The sequence below is a fragment of the Ahaetulla prasina genome, chromosome 7 (genome assembly GCF_028640845.1).
Source record: "Ahaetulla prasina isolate Xishuangbanna chromosome 7, ASM2864084v1, whole genome shotgun sequence".
NCBI lineage: Eukaryota > Metazoa > Chordata > Lepidosauria > Squamata > Colubridae > Ahaetulla > Ahaetulla prasina.
The window spans coordinates 4,406,141-4,430,710 of NC_080545.1; the positions used below are offsets into that span (position 1 = coordinate 4,406,141).

The 24,570-nt window shown below is 39.8% G+C and overlaps 1 protein-coding gene across 2 annotated transcripts in view; it reads left to right on the plus strand.

The window, feature by feature from the left end:
• The window catches only part of CACNA2D1 (calcium voltage-gated channel auxiliary subunit alpha2delta 1), a 394,047-nt gene that overhangs the window by 267,876 nt on the left and 101,601 nt on the right, over window positions 1-24,570 (plus strand). For both annotated transcript variants that reach the window (XM_058189787.1, XM_058189788.1), the window contains exons 7-8: window positions 3,528-3,659; window positions 20,859-20,928. In XM_058189787.1, coding sequence (XP_058045770.1) covers window positions 3,528-3,659; window positions 20,859-20,928 — 202 coding nt within the window. The remainder of the gene's footprint in view (window positions 1-3,527; window positions 3,660-20,858; window positions 20,929-24,570) is intronic.

Consider the following 24,570-nt stretch of genomic DNA (forward strand, 5'->3'; position numbering starts at 1 on the left):
GGAGGAGAAGAAGAAGGAGAAGGAGAGGAGGGGGAGTGGGAGGAGGAGGAGGAGGAGGAGGAGGAGGAGAAGAAGAAGAAGAAGAAGAAGAAGAAGAAGAAGAAGAAGAAGAAGAAGAAGAAGAAGAAGAAGAAGAAGAAGAAGAAGAAGAAGGAGGAGGAGGAGGAAAGATGATAGATAGATAGATAGATAGATAGATAGATAGATAGATAGATAGATAGATAGATAGATAGATAGATGATAGATAGATAGATTGATTTAAAATGCTGGAAGATAGATGGATAGATATAGATACATAAATGGATAAAGAAATAATTGATATCTAGATAAACCAATAAGATATTGATGCAGAAGTAGATAGATAGATAGATAGATAGATAGATAGATAGATAGATAGATAGATAGATAGATAGATAGATAGATAGATAGATTGATTGATTGATTTAAAATGCTGGAAGATAGATGGGTAGATATAGATATAGATACATAGAGAGAGAAAGAGACGGACAGAGAAATAATTGATATCTAGATAAACCAAGAAGAAGAGGAAGGAGGAGGAGGAGGAGGAGGAGGAGGAGGAGGAGGAGGAGGAGGAGGAGAAGAAGAAGAAGAAGAAGAAGAAGAAGAAGAAGAAGAAGAAGAAGAAGAAGAAGAAGAAGAAGAAGAAGAGAGAGATCGATAGAGCTCCATCTGAGGAGTTAAAGCTAGTTCTGTTCCAATTAACTAAATGCCAGCTGTTGCCTAGCGTGAGCGAGTTATTTTGGGCTGTAAAGGAGAAGGAAAACGGCAGCTATTTATCAATATTGTAATGAAGCATTAATTGTTTGTCCCATCAATTATTAATGCAGGAGCCTCGGGAAACTGTCTGCCCGCCCCCGCCCCCCCACCTTTTGTTTTTTTTTAAAAAAAAACAACCCTCAATCTGTTTGGTCTGAAAAAATAAAACGCCAGAAAACTAATATTATTATTATTCCTTTTTTTTTTTTTTTGCATAAATAACTCCTGACTTGCTCCGTTTAGACTTCCTCTATCTTTTTAGCCCTTCAGCGCTTCCCTGATCATGCTGATGAATATAAATTTTTTAACTTTTATTTTATTTTTTATTTTTTTGGGAGGGTATTTCAAGTTAATTCTGAAGCTGGCCCAGCCTATGAATATTAATGTGCACACAGCTGATCTCTCCTGCAAATGATCACATCCATAAACATGAAAACACGGTTAACTTACAGTAATGAGCACGTTCCTGGAATTCGGATTCCCCAGCCGGCTTTACAAATCTAATGTTACATTTAATGCTATATTCTTCTCTCCTGTCTCGTTTTTGGTCCCTCTGGATGCTCTGTTATTAATTTTAGCCTCCCTCCAGAAAGTGGCGCCGGCGTTAACTCCCATTGCGGTCGATGCAAAGCATGGTATTACTTTTATATATTTGTCAGTAGGCTAGGATCAAAGAAATCCACAGTGGAACAGGTCGTCTTCGAGTTACAGCAATTCATTTAGTGACCACTTGAAGTTACAACGGTGCTGGCTTTAAAAAAAAAATAGATTAACAGAAGTACCTAGAAAGGCCTTTGTTGGCTGCTCTGCTGGTTATGGATATTGAATCATTCATTCATCCATTTATTACCTGTTTTATTTGTTTTATTTATATAACATTCATTTTTCATCAAACAGTGTGCTTTCCCTGTTATAGATATTATACATTTCTTTCTTTCTTTCTTTCTTTCTTTCTTTCTTTCTTTCTTTCTTTCTTTCTTTCTTTCTTTCTTTCTTTCTTTCTTTCTTTCTTTCTTATGTTTTATGTGTTTTATTTATTTAACATTCATTTTTCATCAAACAGTGTGCTTTCCCTGTTATGGATATTATACATTTCTTTCTTTCTTTCTTTCTTTCTTTCTTTCTTTCTTTCTTTCTTTCTTTCTTTCTTTCTTTCTTTCTTTCTTTCTTTCTTATGTTTTATGTGTTTTATTTATTTAACATTCATTTTTCATCAAACAGTGTGATCTGCCTGTTATGGATATTAAACATTCATTCATTCATTCATTCATTCATTCATTCATTCATTCATTCATTCATTTAATGTTTTATTTATTTATTTATTTATATAATGTTTTATTTGTTTTATTTATATAACACTCATTTTTCATCAAGCTGTGTGTGTCCTGGGTACAGTTAAGTTTAGATAGTCATATTACACATCTTTGTTGTGATATTTATCACCATTATATTGATAATAAAATTTAATAACATCATAACATTAATACTTAACACTTAACATCTTCTTCTTCAACAACTCTCCACTTTACCATTTCCTTTTTTTTAACCTCCTCCTTTCTAACGTCTGTTTCTATTATCTAGCCATTGATAAAATATGTCCCCTATCAAAAAATATTCAGTTTCTTATTTATCCTTAATAGTAAGTGTTTCTGCACATTCTAATATTTTCTTAATTACCTTCCCCTCATCATTTTTCCATTGTTGCACAAATATAATTCTAGTTGAGGTTAATATAAAGATAAAGGTTCCCCTCGCACATATGTGCTAGTCGTTCCCGACTCTAGGGGGCGGTGCTCATCTCCGTCTCAAAGTCGAAGAGCCAGCGCTGTCCGAAGACGTCTCCGTGGTCATGTGGCCATCATGACTAAATGCCAAAGGTGCACGGAACACTGTTTGACACCCATGATTTAGAACATAGAATGATAGGGTTGGAAGGAGCATTGGAGGCCTTCTAGTCCACCCCTTGTTGAAGCAGGAGACCCTAAATCATTCCAGGCAAATTTTCGTCTTGAAGCTTCCAGTGATTCCAAGGGCCGTGGTGGCTCAGGGCCGTGGTGGCTTTATTAAAACACAGCTGCCTGCAATTACTGCAGGTTCTAGTCCCACCAGGCCCAAGGTTGACTCAGCCTTCCATCCTTTATAAGGTAGGTAAAATGAGGACCCAGATTGTTGGGGAGAGCAATAAGTTGACTTTGTAAATATACAAATAGAATGAGACTATTGCCTTACACATTGTAAGCCGCCCTGAGTCTTCGGAGAAGGGCGGGATATAAATGTAAATAAATTTTAAAAAAAGTGATGGAGCACCACAACTTCTGGAGGCGTTCCACTGATTAATATTAATTATTCTCACAGTCAGGAAATTTCTCGGAGTGGTGCAGTGGCCTAGAGGTGGTGCTCTCGCCTCACAATCAGGAGGCTGTGAGTTCAATCCTAGGTAGAGGCAGATATTTCTCTCTCTGGGCACACTGGGAATATATCTGCTGAACGAAACTCCGTACTGGCGACAGGGAAGGGCATCCGGCCATTAAAACACTCTGCTAGTTCCATTCAGTTGCCCAAACTCCACCCCGCAAAGGATTATAGCGTTGTTGAAAGAAGATGATGGCTGTCAGGACCTCAGTCCTAAATTGGATGTCTCTATCTTTGATAAGTTTCCGTCCATTACTTCTGTTGAACCTCTTTCGGCGCACGGCACAGTTCAACCGCAACTTTACAAGTGTGTTTCGTTTCCTCCCGTCTTTTTGCAGCTACCATCGTGCTAAACGAACTGAACTGGACGGGGGCCTTAGATGAAGTCTTTAAAAAGAACAGAGAGGAAGACCAAAGTCTGCTGTGGCAAGTTTTTGGCAGTGCGACCGGCCTCGCTAGATACTACCCAGGTAATCTGCCGTCTTGGCGGTCGATATTCCCTTTCGTGGCCTCGCTTTCTTCTCTAGACTTGCTCCATGAAAATCAGCGGATATATTTTTAATGGGGTGGTGGGGTGTGTGTGTGAAAGGGGGCAGATCAGTGGGGAAATTCAATTTTATTTTACTACTGGTTCTGTGGGCGTGGCTTGGTGGGCGTGGTGTGGCTTGGTGGGCGTGGCTTCATGAAGGGTTAGGGTTATGGTTAGGGAATGCAAAATCCTCATTTCCTCCCCACTCCTGGGGGAAGGATACTGCAAAATCCCCATTCCCTACCCACTCCTGGGAGAAGGATACTGCAAAATCTCCATTCCCATCCCACTCCAGGGGAAGGATATTGCAAAATCTCCATTCCCACCTCAGTCCAGGCAAAGGATTGTGCAAAATCCCCATTCCCTCCCCACTGCAGGGGAAGGATACTGCAAAATCTCCATTCCCACCCCACTCCAGAGGAAGGATACTGCAAAATCTCCATTTCCACCCCACTCCAGGGGAAGGATATTGCAAAATCTGCATTCTCACCTCACTCCAGGCGAAGGATTGTGCAAAATCCCCATTCCCTCCCCACTCCTGGGAGAAGGATACTGCAAAATCTCCATTCCCACCGCCCCCCAGGTGAAGGATTCTGCAAAATCTCCATTCCTACCCCACTCCAGGGGAAGTATACTGCAAAATCTCCATTCCCACCTACTCTGGGGCCATCCAGAGGTGGCATTTGCCGGTTCTCCGAACTGCTCAATATTTCCGCTGCTGGTTCGTCAGAACCTGTCAGAACCTGCTGAATAGCATCCCTGGAGGCAGAGGGATTCACCCCCTTATGTAATGTTCTTTGAATAGTCAGAAGTCTGAAAAGTGTTAAGGGCAAAAGAAGAAGAAGAAGAAATACAAACGAAGCTTCCCCGATATTTAATTAACTCCAGCCTCTTCACGAAAAATGAGATGGGATCTCGGATGGAGTCTGGGTTGACATTTTCAAGAAGTACATTAGCTTTTGTCCCGTCGGCTGCCTTCTCCTATATCACAGTCATAAGAGCCGTTAAAGTGACGGCTGGCAATTCTTGAATCAACAGCCAGGAAGGCAATTTGGCTTCGTTAAATTGAAAAGTGGCAGGAGTGGGTTCTTCTTAAAAAAAAAAAAATTGTCTCCAGTGTCCCCCGAAGGCTAAGCTCATCTACCGGAGCCGAGACTGATGAATGCAGAACGAAAGACTTCGTTAGTTCCATTTAGCTGTTCCTCTCTTTAGCGGAGGCACTGTAGTAATTCATTCAAATCGGAAGTATCTTTTCCATATCTGCAGGCCGCTGGTAGTTTCCACTCAATTTATATATATATATATAGTCTAGGAGGCTGTTCTAATGCACTTAGTTGAAGAGTCTTTAAAGGGTTTTTTAAAAAAAAATTAAGAAGAAGGAAGCATTTATATTCTACGCCTAACTAAGTATTTCTGTCTAGAGTCCTGTAGGCCGTGACTGAATTTTCTGGCGTGAATTTGATTCGAGCAACGATCCACGATAAATGGAATAGAGGGATCTCTGAGCTTGGTGGTTTTCTTGGAGATGTTTCATTACCGAACTAGGCAGCATCACAACCCTAACCCTAGCACTGATGATGTTACCTAGTTTGGGTAATGAAACATCTGTAAGAAAAGCCACCAAGCGCAGAGAACACCAAGGTCCTCAGACCTTCTCCTCCTCCTTCTCCCTTGGGTTGGCTTGAGTATGCTCTTCGACAGTCGAATTATGAGATGGGGGCACCGTTGCGAATTCATGTCCTTGGCAAAATGTAAAGCAAGTCTTGCAAGGCAGCTCAAGATGCTGGGTGGTTGAGCTCCCCCAGAGGGAAGACGTTTGGTGGGAACAGGAATAAAATTTTGGAGTCCACCCAGCCTTCTCTGATAATTGAGCACTTTGAGGTTTCTGATTTTTTTGAAGGGAAAGATTAAAGCCGATGGCCGACATTTGTGATTCTCAACTGTATTACTTTGAGTTCTACCAAACATCTTCCTTTCAGACAGAAACAACTCCTTTTTCTGATCTGTCTTCCTTTTTCTTTTTCTTTCTCTCTTCCTCTCTCTCTCTTTCTCTCTCTGTCTTTCTCTCTCTCTCTTTCTCTCTCTCTTTCTTTCTCTCTCTTTCTCTCTGTCTTTCTCTCTCTCTGTCTTTCTCTCTCTCTCTCCCTTTCTCCCTTTCTCTCTGTCTCTTTCTTTCTCTCTCTCTTTCTCTCTCTCTCTCTTTCTTTGTCTCTTTCTCTCTCTCTCTCTTTCTTTCTCTCTTTCTCTCTCTTTCTCTCTCTGTGTGTATCTCTTTACTTTTTCTCTCTCTTTCTCTCTCTTTCTCTCTCTGTCTCTCTCTCTCTGTGTGTATCTCTCTCTCTCTCTTTCTCTTTCTCTTTCTCTCTGTCTTTCTCTCTCTTTGTCTTTCTCTCTCTCTTTCCCTGTCTCCCTTTCTCTCTGTCTCTTTCTTTCTCTCTCTCTTTCTCTCTCTCTCTCTGTCTGTCTTTCTCTTTTTCTCTTTCTCTCTGTCTGTTTCTTTGTCTCTCTCTCTCTCTCTCTTTCTTTCTCTCTCTCTTTCTCTCTTCTTTCCCTCTTTCTTTTTTCTTTCCCTCTTCTCTCTCTCTCTCTTCTCTCTCTCTCTCTCTCTTTTTATTTCTCTTTTCTCTCTCTCTTCTCTCTTTTCTGCCTCTCTCTCTCTTTCTCTTTATCTCTCTCTCTCTTTTTCTGCTCCTCCTCAGCTCCACAAACCCCACACCCTTCTAACTCTGATGATGTGGATCATGAAACCTTTGCAACCAAACGATCAAACTCTGAGAGCATCAAAGCCCCCTCATTTCAATCTTGAGCTGCAAATATTATCCTTTATCTAAGGCTAAGCTGTTGTTTCTAGAGCTCATCCTTGCAGAAATGAGTCTTGATTTAAGATTTAGACGCCAAGGGAGATTCTGCTCATTTTAATCCTCCCTGGCTCCCACTTTGCTTCCTATTGGCTCATAGGGAGTCCAAAAGTCCTCTTCTGCTTTGCTTTAGAGAACATCTTAGTACGTTCCAAAAACCTGTAGAGTGACAGTGGGTGGGACGGAGAACCTAACACCACCTTCCCAATAAATTTATGGAAATTGAATTTACACTTATGCATGGCATTTACATAATTCTTAATCAGTGTTTCAGGTTCCTTGAAAATCTAATTGGGGTTATCTCCAGTGGAGGGAATGTTGGAGGAACCCTGAATTATTAAAACTTCATTATCGTCCCATTTTGCATATTTAAAGTATGGAGTATCCTACAAGTCCCCAAAACCATTTGAACCTAATAAATTATTGGTCTCATTTATTTATTTATTTATTTATTTTTATTTATTTATTTCGATTTTTATACCGCCCTTCTCCCGAAGGACTCAGGGTGGTGTACAGCCAAGTAAAAATACACTATATACAGATTAAAAGAAATTAAAAGAAAACATATTTACTTGGACTTCAGTAAAGCATTTGATAAAGTAGACCATAACCTACTACTAGATAAAGTAGAAAAATGTGGGTTAGACAGCACCACCACCAGATGGTTTCGTAATTGGCTGACCAACCGCACTCAACGTGTAGTCCTCAACGGAACTACATCCACATGGAGGGAAGTATGCAGTGGAGTACCCCAAGGCTCTGTTTTAGGCCCAGTACTCTTCAACATCTTCATCAATGACTTGGACGAGGGGATAGATGGGGAACTCATCAAATTTGCAGATGACACCAAGCTGGCAGGAATAGCCAACACTCCAGAAGATAGGCTCAAGTTACAGAAAGATCTTGACAGACTTGAACATTGGGCGCTATCTAACAAAATGAAATTCAACAGTGAAAAAAGTAAGGTTCTACATTTAGGCCAAAAAAACAAAATGCACCAGTACCGTATATGTGGTACCTTGCTCAATAGTAGTACCTGTGAGAGGGATCTTGGAGTCCTAGTGGATAACCATTTAGATATGAGCCAGCAGTGTGCAGCAGCTGTTAAAAAGCCAACACAGTTCTGGGCTGCATAAACAGAGGATAGAATCAAGATCACGTGAAGTGTTAGTGCCACTTTATAATGCCTTGGTAAGGCCACACTTGGAATATTGCATCCAGTTTTGGTCGCCACGATGTAAAAGATGTTGAGACTCTAGAAAGAGTGCAGAGAAGAGCAACAAAGATGATTAGGGACTGGAGGATAAAACATATGAAGAACGGTTGCAGGAACTGGGTATGTCTAGTTTAACAAAAGAAGGACTAGGGAGACATGATAGCAGCGGTCCAATATCTCAGGGGCTGCCACAAAGAAGAGGGAGTCAGGCTGTTCACCAAAGCACCTGAGGGTAGAACAAGAAGCAATGGGTGGAAACTGGTCAAAGAAAGAAGCAACTTAGAACTAAGGAGAAATTTCCTGACAGTTAGAACAATTAATAAGTGGAACGACTTGCCTTCAGAAGTTGTGAATGCTCCAACACTGGAAATTTTTAAGAAAATGTTGGATAACCATCTGACTGAGATGGTATAGGGTTTCCTGCCTGGGCAGGGGGTTGGACTAGAAGGCCTCCAAGGTCCCTTCCAACTCTGAGGTTATGTTATGTATTATATTATCATGTGGCCAAAAATTTAAAACAATTTAAAATCTTAAAATATAAATAACCCCAATAAAATTTTAATCCAGTCCCGCTTGAATAAATAGGTGCATTTTCAGCTCACGGCGAAAAGTCCGAAGATCAGGCACTTGACATAAGCCAGGGGGAAGTTCATTTATTTCCACTGAAGGGAGTTTGCAAATATTTTTTTTTTTTTGCCTTGAATGGGAATAAAAATTAGGATAGGATTCAAAAGTTTTAGCAACCGGTTCTCTGCCCGGTTGCTAAAACTCCAAAAAATGGAGTAATATCCCTTGTGAGATGTTACTGAATTGAAAAAAAAACAAACACAACTGGTCGTAAGTCACTTTCTTCAGTACTGTTGTAACTTCCAACTGTCACTAAACGAATGGTTATAAATCAAGGATTCCCTGTATTATCCATTTTTTGATTGAAATCAGAAAGCACGCCCGGTTCAATCCAGGCATTTGCCGTCAAACTCTTGTCAATAATCTGTGAATTTACCAAATGGAGAATTTACGGCAGACGAGCGAAATCCAATAAGTGCATTTGGAAGGGACCTTCTTAAATTGCTTGGAATTCTTCAACTATTGATTCTCTCAGAGCGCTGATCTCAAAAATAAATAAATAAATAAATTCTCCTGCTGCTTCTCACATTACGTATCTCATTACGCATCTCCACCTCGGATTGTCCTTTCGATTGGATTACAGGAGCACACGGTTTACCCGTCTTGTCTCAAAAATCAATTTCAACCAAGAGCTGGCACAGAGTAGGGTCAGTCAGCCTCCACCGTCTTAAGGCGTTGGGGAAAACATCCGCCGAGTTTCATGCTGCTTTGTAGGGAAAAATTCAAACTGGAACTCAGGGGAATTTAGCTTTTCCTGGTTAATTTCCACGCGTCGGCTTTTGCTTTATCCAATTCTGTGGATAAGTTGCTCCACAGACAGATATAGAAGGCCCCACTTCATCACTGCCTGGCAAATGTCCACTTTGTTGAAATATTAAGATGATGACATGATAATATTAATTCCCGTTTATCCCCTACGATTGCGTCTGGTGCAATTTTTCGGTTTAAGGTTTTTTTTTTTAATTGGGTTATAAAATAAAATAAGATAATAAAAATAGGAAAGTAAAGTGTTGTGGCCAGCGGCCCCTCCAGCAGCTGAATCAGAGAAGGAGGAGGAGGTGTGGGAGTTAGGGTCAGCATCAAGGCAACCTGGGACCTCTGAGGGGGAACAGGGAATGGAGCTGACAGAGAGAGAGAGAGAGAGAGAGAGAGAGAGAGAGAGAGAGATGGAGGCGGAGCCTGGGCTGTCCATCAGCCCTCAGGTGGAGAGTCAACAGCCCCCAGGTCTGGAGGTGGCTGATGAGGAAGAGGAGGAACATCTGGGTTCAGTGCCTGACGCACGGATGCGCAGAAGGCAGAGGAGAGGAGAACAATGGAAATCTATGGGCCGGTCCATGGGACGGAAGAGCCACCGCTGCTAGCAAAGCCCCACCCTAGCTCTGGGGATAAAAGGCAGTGGGTGGAGATGAATAAGTGTGGCAGATGGCTATTTATCTCCCTGCAGGACAGACTTGTTAGCCTGTGGTATGAGAAACTTTTTGCTGGGGCTGCTGGCGCTCCTAATAAAGGAATCTTTGATTTAAATTCAGAGGGTTTGTTGTTTTTGGGGAGCTGGGTCAGAACAGGTGGGGGAGGAAGAGGGGTAAGAGAAGATTAAAAGAAAAAAGAAAAAGAAACATTGACTTCCGACTCTCTCTGTTGGAAAATAATTTTATCTCATGTTATTTACTTATAGATCAAATTATTGATTATTAATACATCAAATATATATCAAATTATTGTATTTTACTCCAACTTTACTTTAAGTGGTTTTTTATGGGATTGTATTAATAATTTGTGCTTTGATAGGGCCTATGGGCTCAGGGGTGGCTCAGGGGCTAAGACATTGAGCTTGTCGACTGAAAGGTTGGCAGCTCAGCAGTTCGAATCTCTAGTGCCCCGTAACGGGGTGAGCTCCCGTTACTTGTCCCAGCTTCTGCCAACCTAGCAGTTTCGAAAGCACGTAAAATTGCAAGTAGAAAAAATAGGGACCACCTTTGGTGGGAAGGGAACAGCGTTTCGTGCGCCTTTGGTGTTGAGTCATGCCGACCACATGACCATGGAGATGTCTTCGGACAGCACTGGCTCTTCGGCTTTGAAACAGAGATGAGCACCGCCCCCTAGAGTCGGGAACGACTAGCACGTATGTGCGAAGGGAACTTTTACCATTACCTTTATGGGCTAATCAATTTAAATGAAAAGAAACAAAAATAAAATAAAATAAAATAAAATAAACCTAAACTAATATATTTCCCCAGGGTCTTATATTAACTTTTGTTCCAAAAGACACATTTGGGCTTATTTTCCAGTTAGGTCTTATTTTCAGGGAAATATAATACAAAATGTGTCCTGGCTGACAATCTTAACTGGGGATTATTTTTGGAGGGTAGGGCTTATGTTTTAGCATCCTGAAAAATCATACTTGGCCTTATTTTCCTATTAGGTCTTATTTTCAGGGAAACAGGGTAGTAACTCGGATTAAATTTTGGTGGCTGCCAAAAGACAGTCCATCCCACCTCCTTCCATTGTTATTACTCTTAATTACAGATGTAATTTAGATTGCAATTGTAAATCAATAGTTCATTATGCTACTGCAAGAGGCAGCACATTTTTTCCCCCCCATTGGTTGCTAAAAAATTTGTTTAATTTCTCTCTTGTCCAGCTTCCCTGGAGGTCTTTCAGTCTCCTGTTCCTCATTTATTAGGACAAACCTCACCTTGTGTCTTAGGAAATGAAAGTGCCAAAAGCAATTTAGGGACTACACTCCTTTTAAATTAAAGCACTAGCTATGAACACAGTGGGAATTTTTTTTTCCCCCTTAGCCTCTTCAATATCCAGTACCGGTCATATGTGTTACTCGAATTGTATTGAGTAGAGCAGGCATCAAGCTGATAATTCAATAAGATACTTATAATTTCAGTAAGATGTAAAATACGTCAAATCCTTCTAGCCTGTTTTTTTAAAAAAAGTTTGCATTTTCTTTTTCTTTTCTTTTTTTTGACATGCACATTCATTTATAGCCTTGTATTTCTTTGTTCTTTTCTTTGTTTTTCTGCAAAATCTGGCTGGCTTAAATTGCTTGAGCTCCCTCTGCTTCAACATGGAGATTTCTCCCCCACCACCACATCTGCTTAAGCAAATAAATAATGGATCAGTTTTGAAAAAAAATCAATTGATAATAAAATAAAACGAGATCTCTGTCTAAATGAGAGCCTCGCTGAACGCAGCTGCGGTTGCATTAACCATTTCTGGCAGGTAATAGTTGTTTCCAAAATATTAGACTTACAAAGGAGACTTATTACCCTGTTGTAAGTAATAAGAGAATTAGCTGATGGAAAATCGGGCAAAATGAATCTGAATTCATAGGAAAAGATCGTTAAAAGGGTTTCAATTGCTTGCATGCTTATGCAGCTCTGGGGAAATGATATTTCCATTTTATCAGTTAAACGTTAAAGGCCTATTTGGTGGGCTGGAAGATCTGAAGAAGCTTCTTGGAGGAGAAGTGAAACGCCTTCAAAGAAAAACCAGAAAGTCCAGTTGCCTTTAAAAAAAAAAAAGAGCACCTTTCGGACTTTAGTAACTGAGTTTAAACATACTTGGGAAAAACACATCTGATTGCATAGAATAAAATAAAATATATTTATTTATTTATTTATTTATTTATTTATTTATTTATTTATTTATTTATTTATTTAATCGTATTTATATACCGCCCTGTCTCCCAAGGGACTCAGGGCGGTTTACAGGCACTAAAAACAGATAAATAGAATATAAATACAATATAAAACATTTAAAAAACTTATTCTAAAGCCCGTCCAATTAAAAATAGAAATAAAACCCAATTTAAAACCCAAAATTTAAAATCTAGCTCAGTCCTGCACAATTAAATAAGTATGTTTTAAGGCGGAAGGTCCGAAGGTCCGAAAGCTGACGAAGTCCGGGGGGTAGATCGTTCCAGAGGGTGGGAGCCCCCACAGAGAAGGCCCTTCCCCTGGGCGTCGCCAGACGACATTGCCTCGCTGACGGCACCCTGAGGAGACCCTCTCTGTGAGAGCGCATGGGACGGTGGGAGGTATTCGGTCGCAGTAGGCGGTCCCGTAAATAACCCGGCCCAATGCCATGGAGCGCTTTAAAGGTGGTCACCAAAACCTTGAAGCGCACCCGGAAGGCAGAAGGAATAATTCTTGATAACTTATAACTCAAATGATTATTGTCTACAACAAGGTTTCCCAGCATAGCACAGCTGACTGGGGAATTCTGGGAGTTGAAGTCCACAGGTCTTAAAGTGGCCATGGTTGAGGTACCCTGGTCGATATTCAGTGGTGGGATTCAAATTTTTTTTGCTACCAGTTCTGTGGGTGTGGCAGGGGAAGGGTACTGCAAAATCCCCATTTCCAATCCATTCTCGGGGAAGGATACTGTAAAATTCCCACCCCACTCCTGCAGAAGGTTACTGCAAAATCCCCATTCCCTCCCCACTCCTGGGGAAAGATATTGCAAAATCCCCATTCCATCCTCACCCCACTAACCTGCTTTCCAGCTCTGTTCTCCTGTGCAGGGCAACAAAAGAAGACCCAGCCGATCAGCTGGGAGGCTGGGAGGCAGCAATACACCCACCATGCCTATCAGCTGGGAGGCTGGGAGGCAGCTAATTGATTGAATTCCCCTGGGAGCAAAAACAGGCCACGAGGGGGGTACTGCACCCCTGCCAGTGGTGGGATTCGAGTAATTTAACAACCGGTTCTCTGCCCTCATGATTTCTTCCAACAACCAGTTCACCAAACTGCTCAGAAAGTTAACAACCGGTTCTCCCGAAGTGGTGCAAACTGGCTGAATCCCATCACTGACCCCTGCACGCCATTTTGGGCCTAGTAGACCTCCCTGCATTTACCTGGGAGCCAAAATGAGGTGTGTGTGTGTGGGGGTGCTCCTGGAAGGGGCGGGGCAATTTAACCAGCAATTTAACTACTGGTTCACCCAAACTGGTCCAAGCCAGCTGAATCCCACCTCTGTCTATACTGTCTCACCAGAATTTTGGAAAATATTTTTTTCTTACTCTGTTTGCAGCTATAGATGGCTAAATTTAGGAACTTCAACATGTAGCCGTATAGTAAAAGGAGGTGGTATTAATTTCTATTATTCTTATTTTCTCATGATTTGGGATGACAGACAAAATCTCTTTTAATAAAGAATTTAAAAAAAAACACACCCTTCTTGCAGCAATTTCATTTTCTCCTCAAAATTTTAATGACCTTTTTTCTTCCGTTGTTACAATTTTCCATATTTTCAGCTTCTAATTTAATTATTGCTCTTTTTTTTTTTTTGGACCAGCATTGAAACTGAACTATTTTTGCCCATAATTCTGTCCTGCATTACAGGTTTTTTCATTTGAGAAACCAATCACCACAAATAATTAAGTATCTTCCAAATAAAAGAGAATGAGGGCATAAAATAAGCAGGGGAGGTGGTTTTTTTTTTGCAATTTATTTCCTTCTCGTTTTCTGTAATGGTATTTAAATTTTAGAGGTGACATAATAATCTCCTATATTTACGGCCGTACAGAAAAAGCTAATTTGAAAATCCATACAGTAATTTACTTTCTCCTACAAGAAGGGTCTAATGGAATGCAGTCAGTTTTGAACAAATCTAGGAATTAGTGCTTTTTCTGGCCAAAATCAAATATTTTTACACCCTTTCTATTATTATTATTATTGTTGTTGTTGTTATTTACCAAATATGTATTTATCTATTAACAACTGAAATAAATAGATTCCTACAACTGCAGTTTTATTTATTCTTCTGGGCCGACTGCATGTAATTAAAGTTAGGTAAGTTATGCAAATGTATGAGCCCAAGTAAATTGAGTTGCCTAATGTAGCCTCCTTTGAATGCATATCTCAAAAATGGGACCCTTCCACATGTGCACAAGGCAGGTTTATGCGTTGAAGGAGCGTGCACACAAAGCGAATCGGTGGTAAGAATATTGGAAACTCACCGCTCATCTTCCTACAATCTTGAACAGGCTCTGGCCAGTTTGCAAGATGTAACGTAATATCAACACAACAATACATAACAATAGTAATAATATTTAAAAAAAAAAACACACACACACACACAAATGTACAATCCAAACTTTTAACCCTCAAGCTCTCCCTGGGAAAACATCATTTTTAGCTGCTTCTGGAAGTGTTCAGAATAAAATAATAAAGAGTTGGAAAGGTTTTCTAGTCCGACCAACTGCTAAAGCGGGAGACCATATACCATTTCCATTCTCCAAAGCAGGGGTCTCCAACCTTGGTCCCTTTAAGACTTGTGGACTTCAACTCCCAGAGTCCCTCAGCCAGCAAAGCAATGGTCTCCAACCTTGGTCCCTTTAAGACTTGTGGACTTCAACTCCCAGAGTTCCTCAGCCAGCTTTGCTGGCTGAGGGACCCTGGGAGTTGAAGTCTACAAGTCTTAAAGGGACCAAGGTTGGAGACCCCTGCTCCAAAGCACCTGAACAGCAGGACAAGAAACAATGGAGGGAAACTAATCAAGGAGAGAAGCAACCTGGAATTAAGGAGAAACTTCCTAACAGCGAGGACAATTCACCAGTGGAACAGCTTGCCACCAGACAACAATTAATCAGTGGAATGACTGAATGACCATAATTTGTGGGTGCTTCATCAATAAAGGTATATAAGAAGAGGCTGCACAGCCGTTTGCCTGGAATGGTACAGTGCCTCCTGCTTGAGCAGGGGGTTGGACTAGAAGACCTCCAAGGTCCCTTCCAACTCTGTTATTCTGTTATTTCAGACAAATAGCTGTCCAGTCTCTTCTTAAATATCTCCAACTTCTGGAGGCAAGTCGTTGCACGGATAAATTATTCTCACTGTCAGGAAATTCCTCCTTTCTCCTTTATTTATTTTTTTTTATAAATAACTCAGAGCACCTGAAAGCATAAGAAGAATATATCCCTTTAGTATCAATATCTTAATTCTTTTTTTTTTCCCCTGAAAGCTGTTACAGGAATAATACAGTTGTAATGTTCGTGCAGGTGATCCTGCCAACTAAAAATTGGGCGAGATCTATTTAGTTTTCGTACATCGTTTAAAGTGTCATTTTAGATTTTAAGTTTTATATCATATCGTAGGCATCTTATTTTAATCGTGATGCTTCTGACCCGATTAAGCAAACACACTAAAAATAAAGAAGCTTATACTATTGAAAACAAAATCGATTTACGTCAATGCTTGGCAGGCGTTAGTGTGTATTTCACAATAAAACCCTCTGTAAGCTAATACAGATCAACATTAATAAGAGAATAAAATAAGAAGGGAAGATCTTTCTGAAAGCTTTATAGTAACTTTCAGTTTGTGTTTTGTTGGGTGGGTTTTGTTTTTTCATCTCCAAGTTACATTCAGAAGTAATAGAGAGAGAGATAAAATTATTCAGAATTAATTAATGATATTTTAGGAAACCACAATCCACAGGAGAGTTTATTTATCTCCATCATACCCTTCTACTCTTTCTTCCGTTATAACCTTCTCTCTCTTTTGTTATTTTCTTCAAAGTAGTCAGTAAATGAAAATGAAAAATTATGCATTAAAAACAACAACAAAAAAAGGATATCCACTCCTTGATCTACTGTAAATTGTGGAGAACTGTAATCTTTACCTAGATGTAAATATTATACCATTTATAGGCCTTGAAAGCTAATGAAAACATCTTTTCTGGGAAAGCTTTGTAGTTAATTTAAACATCCCAATTTGTATGAAATTATTTATCTGGAAAAGTTAACTTTCTGGCTTTTAAATTATATTGTCATCAGGGCTAAAGTTTTAGATAAATAGATGTTAGTTAGATGAAGGTGGCTACTCAGATCTCTCTCTCCGTCCCTCCCTCCTTCCCTTTTTCAGTCTGTCTCTCCCTCCCTCTCTCCCTTCCCCTCCCTCCCTCTGTCTCTTTCTCTCCCTCTCTCCCTCCCTTTCTCTATCTCTCTCCCTCTGTCTCTCCCTCCCTCCGTCTCTCTCTCCCTCCCTCCCTCTGTCACTCTCTCCCTCTGTCTCTCCCTCCCTCTCTATGTCTGTCTCCTTCTCTCCCTGTCTCTCGCTCCTTCCCTCTCTCCCTCTCTCCCTCTGTCTCTCTCTCTGTCTCCCTCCCTCTTTCAGTCTACCTCTCTCCCTCCCTCCATCTCTCCCTGTCTCTCCTTCAATCCATCCCCCACTCTCTCTCCCTCTCCCTCTGTCTCTGCCTCCCTCCCTCCCTCCCTCTATCCCTCCCTCTCTCCCTCTGTCTCTCTCTCTGTCTCCCTCCCTCTTTCAGTCTACCTCTCTCCCTCCCTCCATCTCTCCCTGTCTCTCCTTCAATCCATCCCCCACTCTCTCTCCCTCTCCCTCCCTCCCTCTCTCTATCCCTCCCTCTCTCCCTCTCTCTTAATTTATATTTACTGAACTTTTTGATGTAATAGTAACAAATCAAAGCGGGGGGGGGGAGAGATAAAATTAAAAGAAAAGGAAAAGGAAAGGAAACCAAGGAAGTTTATAGATGGCTTTTGACCTTCTTCCCAACAGATAATGACAAATTTATTGTCTTCTTCCATTCTAAATAATTTATAGGCTTCCTTCACACACACACACACACCCACCCACCCACACACACACACACACACACACACACACACCCTCATTTAGTCTTCATCTTTCTTAGTCTTCAAATCCATAAATCATTGATTTGGGTTCCCCCCACTTCTTTCAGCAATAAGTCCATCTAAGGCTTCCAGACTTTTTTTTTTTTTTTTAAATGTGGTTTTTGTTTTCTGAACAAACAGATCAGGGTTTTTTCCCCATTTCTGTAGTTTCACAACCCAATCCTCTATTCTAGGAATTTCTTTATTTCCATCCTTGGGCATAAAAAACATTTTGCAAATTGCTACCATGCATGGTGTCAATTTATCATGATCCCCCCCCACCCCTAATTCGTTATCCATAAATGCCAGATAAAAAGAATTCTGTTTTCTTAGCAACATTAATCATCAAAAACCTTTGTGTCATTATATGATTCTCTACCCAGAACTTCTCAGTTTTCTCACAATTTTACCATGCCTGATAAAATATCTCCTCATACTTTTCACATTTCTGTTGCTGGTTTGAAATCCTTTTATAACTTTTTGATAACGTCCCTGGTGTCGTGTACCAATAGTACATCATATTGTAGACATTTTCTCTTGAATTATAACAGAGTGTAAATTTAATCGCAGTTATCCATATTCACGACCTCTAGGAGCAAAGTATTTGGATTTAGCTACTGTTTGGATAGCTGAAGAAATTTGACAGACTTCAAGCTGCTGCATGTAAGCAGAGATCAAACCTTACTCCCTTTTAACACTGATGATGTTATTGAGTTGGGCAATGTAATGTAATGATTATTGTAATGCTCTCTACATGAGGCTCCCCCTGAAGTGCACTCGGAGGCTTCAGTTAGTCCAGAATGCAGCTGCGCGGGTGATAGAGGGAGTTACGCGTAGCTCCCATGTAACACCGCTCCTGCGCAGACTGCACTGGCTACCTGTGGCCTTTCGAGTGCACTTTAAGGTGTTGGTTACGACCTTTAAAGCGCTCCATGGCTTAGGGCCTGGGTACTTACGGACCGCCTGCTGTTACCACATGCCTCCCACCGACCCGTACGCTCTCACAGAGAGGGACTTCTCAGGGTGCCGTTCGCCAATCAATGTCGGCTGGCGGCCCCCAGGGGAAGGGCCTTCTCTGTGGGGGCTCCCACACTCTGGAACGACCTTCCCCCGGGTTTACGCCAAATACCTGACCTTCGGACTTTCCGCCGCGAACTGAAGACACATCTTTTTATCCGCGCGGGGCTGGCTTAAATTGAATTTTAAATGTCAAATTTTATTAATTTTAAATGGGGTTTTTTAGTGTATGGTAAATTTTTAAATTTTCAGGCTAATTTAAATAAGTTTTTTAAATTCCATTTTAATTGTATTTTGTATTGTTCGTTTTATTCTGCCTGTACACCGCCCTGAGTCCTTCGGGAGAAGGGCGGTATAAAAATCAAATAAATAAATAATAATAATAATAATAATAATAATAATAATAATAATAATAATAATAATAATAATAATAATAATAATAATAATAATGAAATGTCTGCAAGAAAACCACCAAGCTCAGAGAGCATCAAGAACCCCAGAATTCAACCCTGAGCTGCAGATATTCTCTCCTACTATTGAAACTTGATAGACATTAGAGACTTTCCTGTAATTTGCTTTCTGTAAAAAGATTCTGCTATGAAACTGTATTTTCCTGAAAATGGTTGTACAGTATGTATGAAAGGAAGTAAAATGTTCTCTGCAGTGATTGTACGAGTCTTAATGACCCTTCATCTCTACTGGTAGAAAATTATGTTTATATTTAGCACCCCAGAGCAAAAAAGGGTACAGTCACCATGTGCTTTACTGCTCAACTGTTTAACTGTAACAATACACAGGAAACTTAGAACAAAAGAGCATAGAGTATATGTCATAGATCCAAACTTGTAAACACTGCCATCTACTGGCTGAATGCTACTGTAGTAGTTGGGGAATAGAAATACATTCCAACAATGAATTCCAATATTTACTGTATAGAGGCTCATATTTTATAGTTTAGAATATTTATCAAAATTAGAAATGAGGTACATAGTCCATAGATTATGAAGTCTGAGTTTAGCTCATCGTAAATCAGCTTACTACATTGACTTCTAACATCCCTAACTCAAGTTTCTTTTATTAGCGTTTCAGAAATCAAGATAGCAAGTTCATAAAACTATAGAAAATTTAATTTAGAGGTAAACAATATCTTGACGTGCTTCGCAAAGTCCATGGCTTATTTTTCATTGCCCGCGTAACTTTTATAGATCTCAGTAAAGGATCTACAATTTGTGCTTCTCCATAGGTTGCCGTGTTGTAAATTTGGATTCAGTTTTATCGAGAAGTATTGGGCAGAAATATGATTAAGATCTTTTTCACAGAATATAATGAGATGTAGAAAACAGGTTGGTAGGTCAGCCTCTCATAGATTGGGAGTTTCCACCTTGCATTGCTTCAATCTGGATTGATTACAAATGTTTTGACTCTTATTAAGTGAAGTGTTTATTAAATAAAGAACAAAGGAGTAAGGTTGGGGGAGAATAGAATAGAATAGAATAGAATAGAATAGAATAGAATAGAATAGAATAGAATTTTTTATTGGCCAAGTGTGATTGGACACACAAGGAATTTGTCTTGGTGCATATGCTCTCAGTGTACATAAAAGAAAAGATACGTTCATCAAGGTACAACATTTACAACACAATTGATGGTCAATATATCAATATAAATCATAAGGATTGCCAGCCACAAAGTTACAGTCATACAGTCATAAGTGGAAAGAGATTGGTGATGGGAACAATGAGATGATTAATAGTAGTGCAGATTTAGTAAATAGTTTGACAGTGTTGAGGGAATTATTTGTGTAAGCAGAGTGATGGCCTTCGGGAAAAAACTGTCTTTGTGTCTAGTTGTTCTGGTGTGCAGTGCTCTATAGTGTCGTTTTGAGGGTAGGAGTTGAAACAGTTTATGTCCTGGATGTGAGGGATCTGTAAATATTTTCACGGTCCTCTTCTTGATTCGTGCAGTATACAGGTCCTCAATGGAAGGCAGGTTGGTAGCAATTACTAAGGTCTTAGTAAAAATATTTCAAAACTTCCTGCTTTACTTAGAACGTTTGTAGGAAGTTTTCATACAACGTCTCCTTTTAGATAATCCATTGATGTTCAGTTCACCTGCAAGCAGGGGTGAAATCCAGCAGGTTCTGACAGGTTCTGGAGAACCGGGAGCGGAAATTTTGAGTAGTTCGAAGAACCAGCAAATACCACCTCTGGCTGGCCCCAGAGTGGGGTGGGAATGGGGATTTTGCAGTATCCTTCCCCCAGGAGTGGGGTAGGAATGGGGATTTTGCAGTATCCTTCCCCTACCATGCCCACCAAGCCACACCACGCCTACCAAGCCACGCCCACCGAACCGGTAGGAAAAAAAAATTGGATTTGCCTGCAAGATAAATACCTTATAATATAATGAGTAAATGTTCCTGACTAATGTTGTTCTCTAGAACTCTAAATCTAATTCTAAGTCAGAACTACAACTAGTCCTCAATGTATGACCATTCATTCATCAGTTCAAAGCCTTCCCCCCACCATCCCCTGAAGCACCCTATGCCCCACATAAAGATTGCTTGCAATGGCAGAGCTGAGATTGCATCGGCGCCTTGCTTAAGGACAGCAACAATTTGATGATCATAATTGTGGGCTCAGTAGTGGTCATAAGTCAAGGATTACCTGTGCAAGAGACAAAGCTTCGGATGTCCAAGGAAGCATCTTCTCTACATCAGTCGAGTGAAGATGGAAATTCTTCCCTGTAATTCTATTTCTGTCATGTTTCTCCTTTCAGCGTCTCCCTGGGTGGATAAGAGTCGAACCCAGAACAAGATTGATCTGTATGATGTCCGGAGAAGACCATGGTAAGTCCCACTCGTGTGTTTGTGGAGCTTGTCATCTTTTTCCCTTTTTGTCTCTAAATTGAAAGAATCTGAGTAGCAGCTTCACTTTTCTTTCCTCTCAAAGTATCGCAAAGTTTTGGATACAAAAGGTGTCATTTTAATGTGTTCAAGCACCAAACAATAGGAAAGCAATAAGGTCTCCTGCCTGAGCAGGGGGCTAGACTAGAAGACCTCCAGGGTCCCTTCCAGCTCTGTTGTGATTCTGATTCAGTTGGCTGTAAGTTATGCATGGCTTGGTTGCATTTAAGACATTCTGGATGGATGGATGGATGGATGGATGGATGGATGGATGGATGGATGGATGGATAGATAATAGATTGATCTATAGATGATAGATGATGATGAAGATAGATAGATAGATAGATAGATAGATAGATAGATAGATAGATAGATAGATAGATGATAGAGAGAGAGATGATAGATAGATAAATAGATAATAGACTGATCTATAGATGATGAAGAACGATAGATAGATAGATAGATAGATAGATATAAATACATAGAAAGCGGATAGGTGGATAGATGTAAATACATAGAGAGTGAATAGAGAGATAATTGATAGATGAATTGATAGATATTGATGCTAAAAAAAAAAAAAAAATTGCTACCAACTTGCCTTCCATTGAGGACCTGTATACTGCACGAATCAAGAAGAGAGCCGTGAAAATATTTGCAGATCCCTCGCATCCTGGACATAAACTGTTTCAACTCCTACCCTCAAAACGACACTATAGAGCACTGCACACCAGAACAACTAGATACAAGAACAGTTTTTTCCCGAAGGCCATCACTCTGCTAAACAAATAATTTCCTCAACACTGTCAGACTATTTACTGAATCTGCACTACTATTAATCGTTTCATAGTTCCCATCACCACTCTCTTTCCACTTATGACTGTATGACTATAACTTGTTGCTGGCAATCCTTATGATTTATATTGATATATTGATCATCAATTGTGTTGTAAATGTTGTACCTTGATGAACGTATCTTTTCTTTTATGTACACTGAGAGCATATGCACCAAGACAAATTCCTTGTGTGTCCAATCACACTTGGCCAATAAAATTCTATTCTATTCTATTCTATTCTAATGATGAAGAAGATATAGATTAGATAGACAGACAGACAGACAGACATAGAAAGATTTAAAATTCTGAAAGGCTGTTTCAGATGTCAGTTTTCTCCAAGCACTGATACGTTAAAAAAATCACAGAGAACAAGAATCTGAGCAAGAATTACTACATGCAATTTAAAAAAAAAACCCACCCCTTTAATTAAAATATCAAATAAACCAATAAAACCAGTCACCCGAATTAAATCAAATGTTGATTCGGGAGGGCCTCTTGGCTCCTTTGCTGTTTTTTTTCAGATTTCTTAATTAAAGGAGGAACGGGTTTGCTTTGAAGTTTGGAAAATGGAACCTGTGGGATCAAAAAGGTTTGCGGGGTGTGCGAGTTTGTGTTATTTTACCTCCTTCCTCCAGCCCCTCTTCAGATTTTCTATTAGCAGCTCCGCGGAGGGCAAGGAGCAAAGCAATTTAGAGGGAAGAGGGAACACGGGAGAACTTTTTCAGAGAGCTTTTTTTACCCCCCCATTTTCAAAGCTTCCCTCCTACGGGGTTGTTAATTCGTACATCAAGCCAGCCAGCCATCAAAACAAACTCGGGGAACTTTCTAATGGAGAACTTTCTGCGGCTCACAATCCATGTACCCGAATCATAGTGGTTGGAACCGTTGGAAGAAATGATCTTTCTGGGTTCAGTTCCAAGTGGGGGAGAAAGACACTGGAAACATGGCGGCTGCTTGGAAAGATGGCGTTGAATGGTGGACGAGATCCCATGCCTTGAAGGTCTTGGGGGAAGAGGAAAAAACGGGGAAGAGATGCTGAGAGTTCCTCGGTTTTATGCCCTCTCTGGGCTTTATTATTATTATTATTATTATTATTATTATTATTATTATTATTATTATTATTATTATTATTATTATTATTATTATTATTATTATTATTATTATTAGCATTTATATCCCGCCCTTCTCCGAAGACTCAGGGCGGCTTACACTGTGTTAAGCAATAGTCTTCATCCATTTGTATATTATATATAAAGTCAACTTATTGCCCCCAACAATCTGGGTCCTCATTTTACCTACCTTATAAAGGATAGAAGGCTGAGTCAACCTTGGGCCTGGTGGGACTTGAACCTGCAATAATTGCAAGCAGCTGCTGTTAATAACAGACTGCATTAGCCTGTTGAGCCACCAGAGGCTTATTTATATTATTATTATTATTATTATTATTATTATTATTATTATTATTATTATTATTATTATTATTATTATTATTATTATTATTATTATTATTATTATTATTATTATTATTATTATTATTATTATTATTATTATTATTATTATTATTATTATTATTATTATTATTATTATTATTATTATTATTATTATTATTATTATTATTATTAATAATAATAATAATAATAATAATAATAATAATAATAATAATAATAATAATAATAATAATAATAATAATAATAATAATAATAATAATTGGATTTTTATACTGCCCTTCTCTTGAAGGACTCAGGGTGGTTCACAGCCAGGATAAAATAGCAACAATGTACAAATAAAACAATAGATTAAAAAACTTATTAAACATAGGCCAGATTAAAATATTTAAAATCATAAAAACCCCATAAAACTTATATCAAAATATTAAAAGCTATTTAAAATTCCTATGCCAGGAATTTTGAATTTGAGCTTGTGTTCTGATTGCTTGTCAGACTCCCATGGGGCCACGCAGGGGCAACTCTGTAGGCCCCTCATGGCGGACCTATGGCACGTGTGCCAGAAGTGGCACACAGAACCATCTCTCTAGGCACATGAACTGTCACCTGCTGCGTTTCCAGGTTCTGGAGCACTGGCCAGCTGGTTTTCATGTGCGCGGGAGCACCGGAAACAGGAATGTGCATGCCAGGAACATGATCATCCAGTTTCTGGCGTGCGCATGCGTACTAGCCAGCTGGTCTTCAAGGGCAGAGAAATAATATGGCTTCCAAAGCTGACATCGCACATGTACATCAGAAGCTGGAAGATCAGGTGGCCGGTACGCATGTGCGTGCCGTAAACCGGAAGATCATTGTCCTGGCGCACTCTTGTGCACCGGGCGGCTGCTCTTCCTTTTTCCAGCATACACGCATGTGCAGGCGTACACTTGCACCCCTGTTTTGGTACTCGGTGCCGAAAAGGTTTGCCAACACTGCCGTAGGTTTTCCTGAGTCCCACGTTTGGTGCCTCGTGCTGGGTGATGTTGTAATGAAAGGGCTTTGGGCAATTCCTACTATGGCTCTGCCTGAAGGAGGTAGATCTTTATTATGTAGAATAGACTGACCCAGGCCTTAATGGCCCATTGACAAAGAATAGAATAGAATAGAATAGAATAGAATAGAATAGAATAGAATAGAATAGAATAGAATAGAATAGAATAGAATAGGAGAATAGAATAGAGTGGAGTAGAGTGGAGTAGAGTAGAATAGAATAGAATAGAATAAAATAGAATAGAATAGAATAGAATAGAATAGAATAGAATAGAATA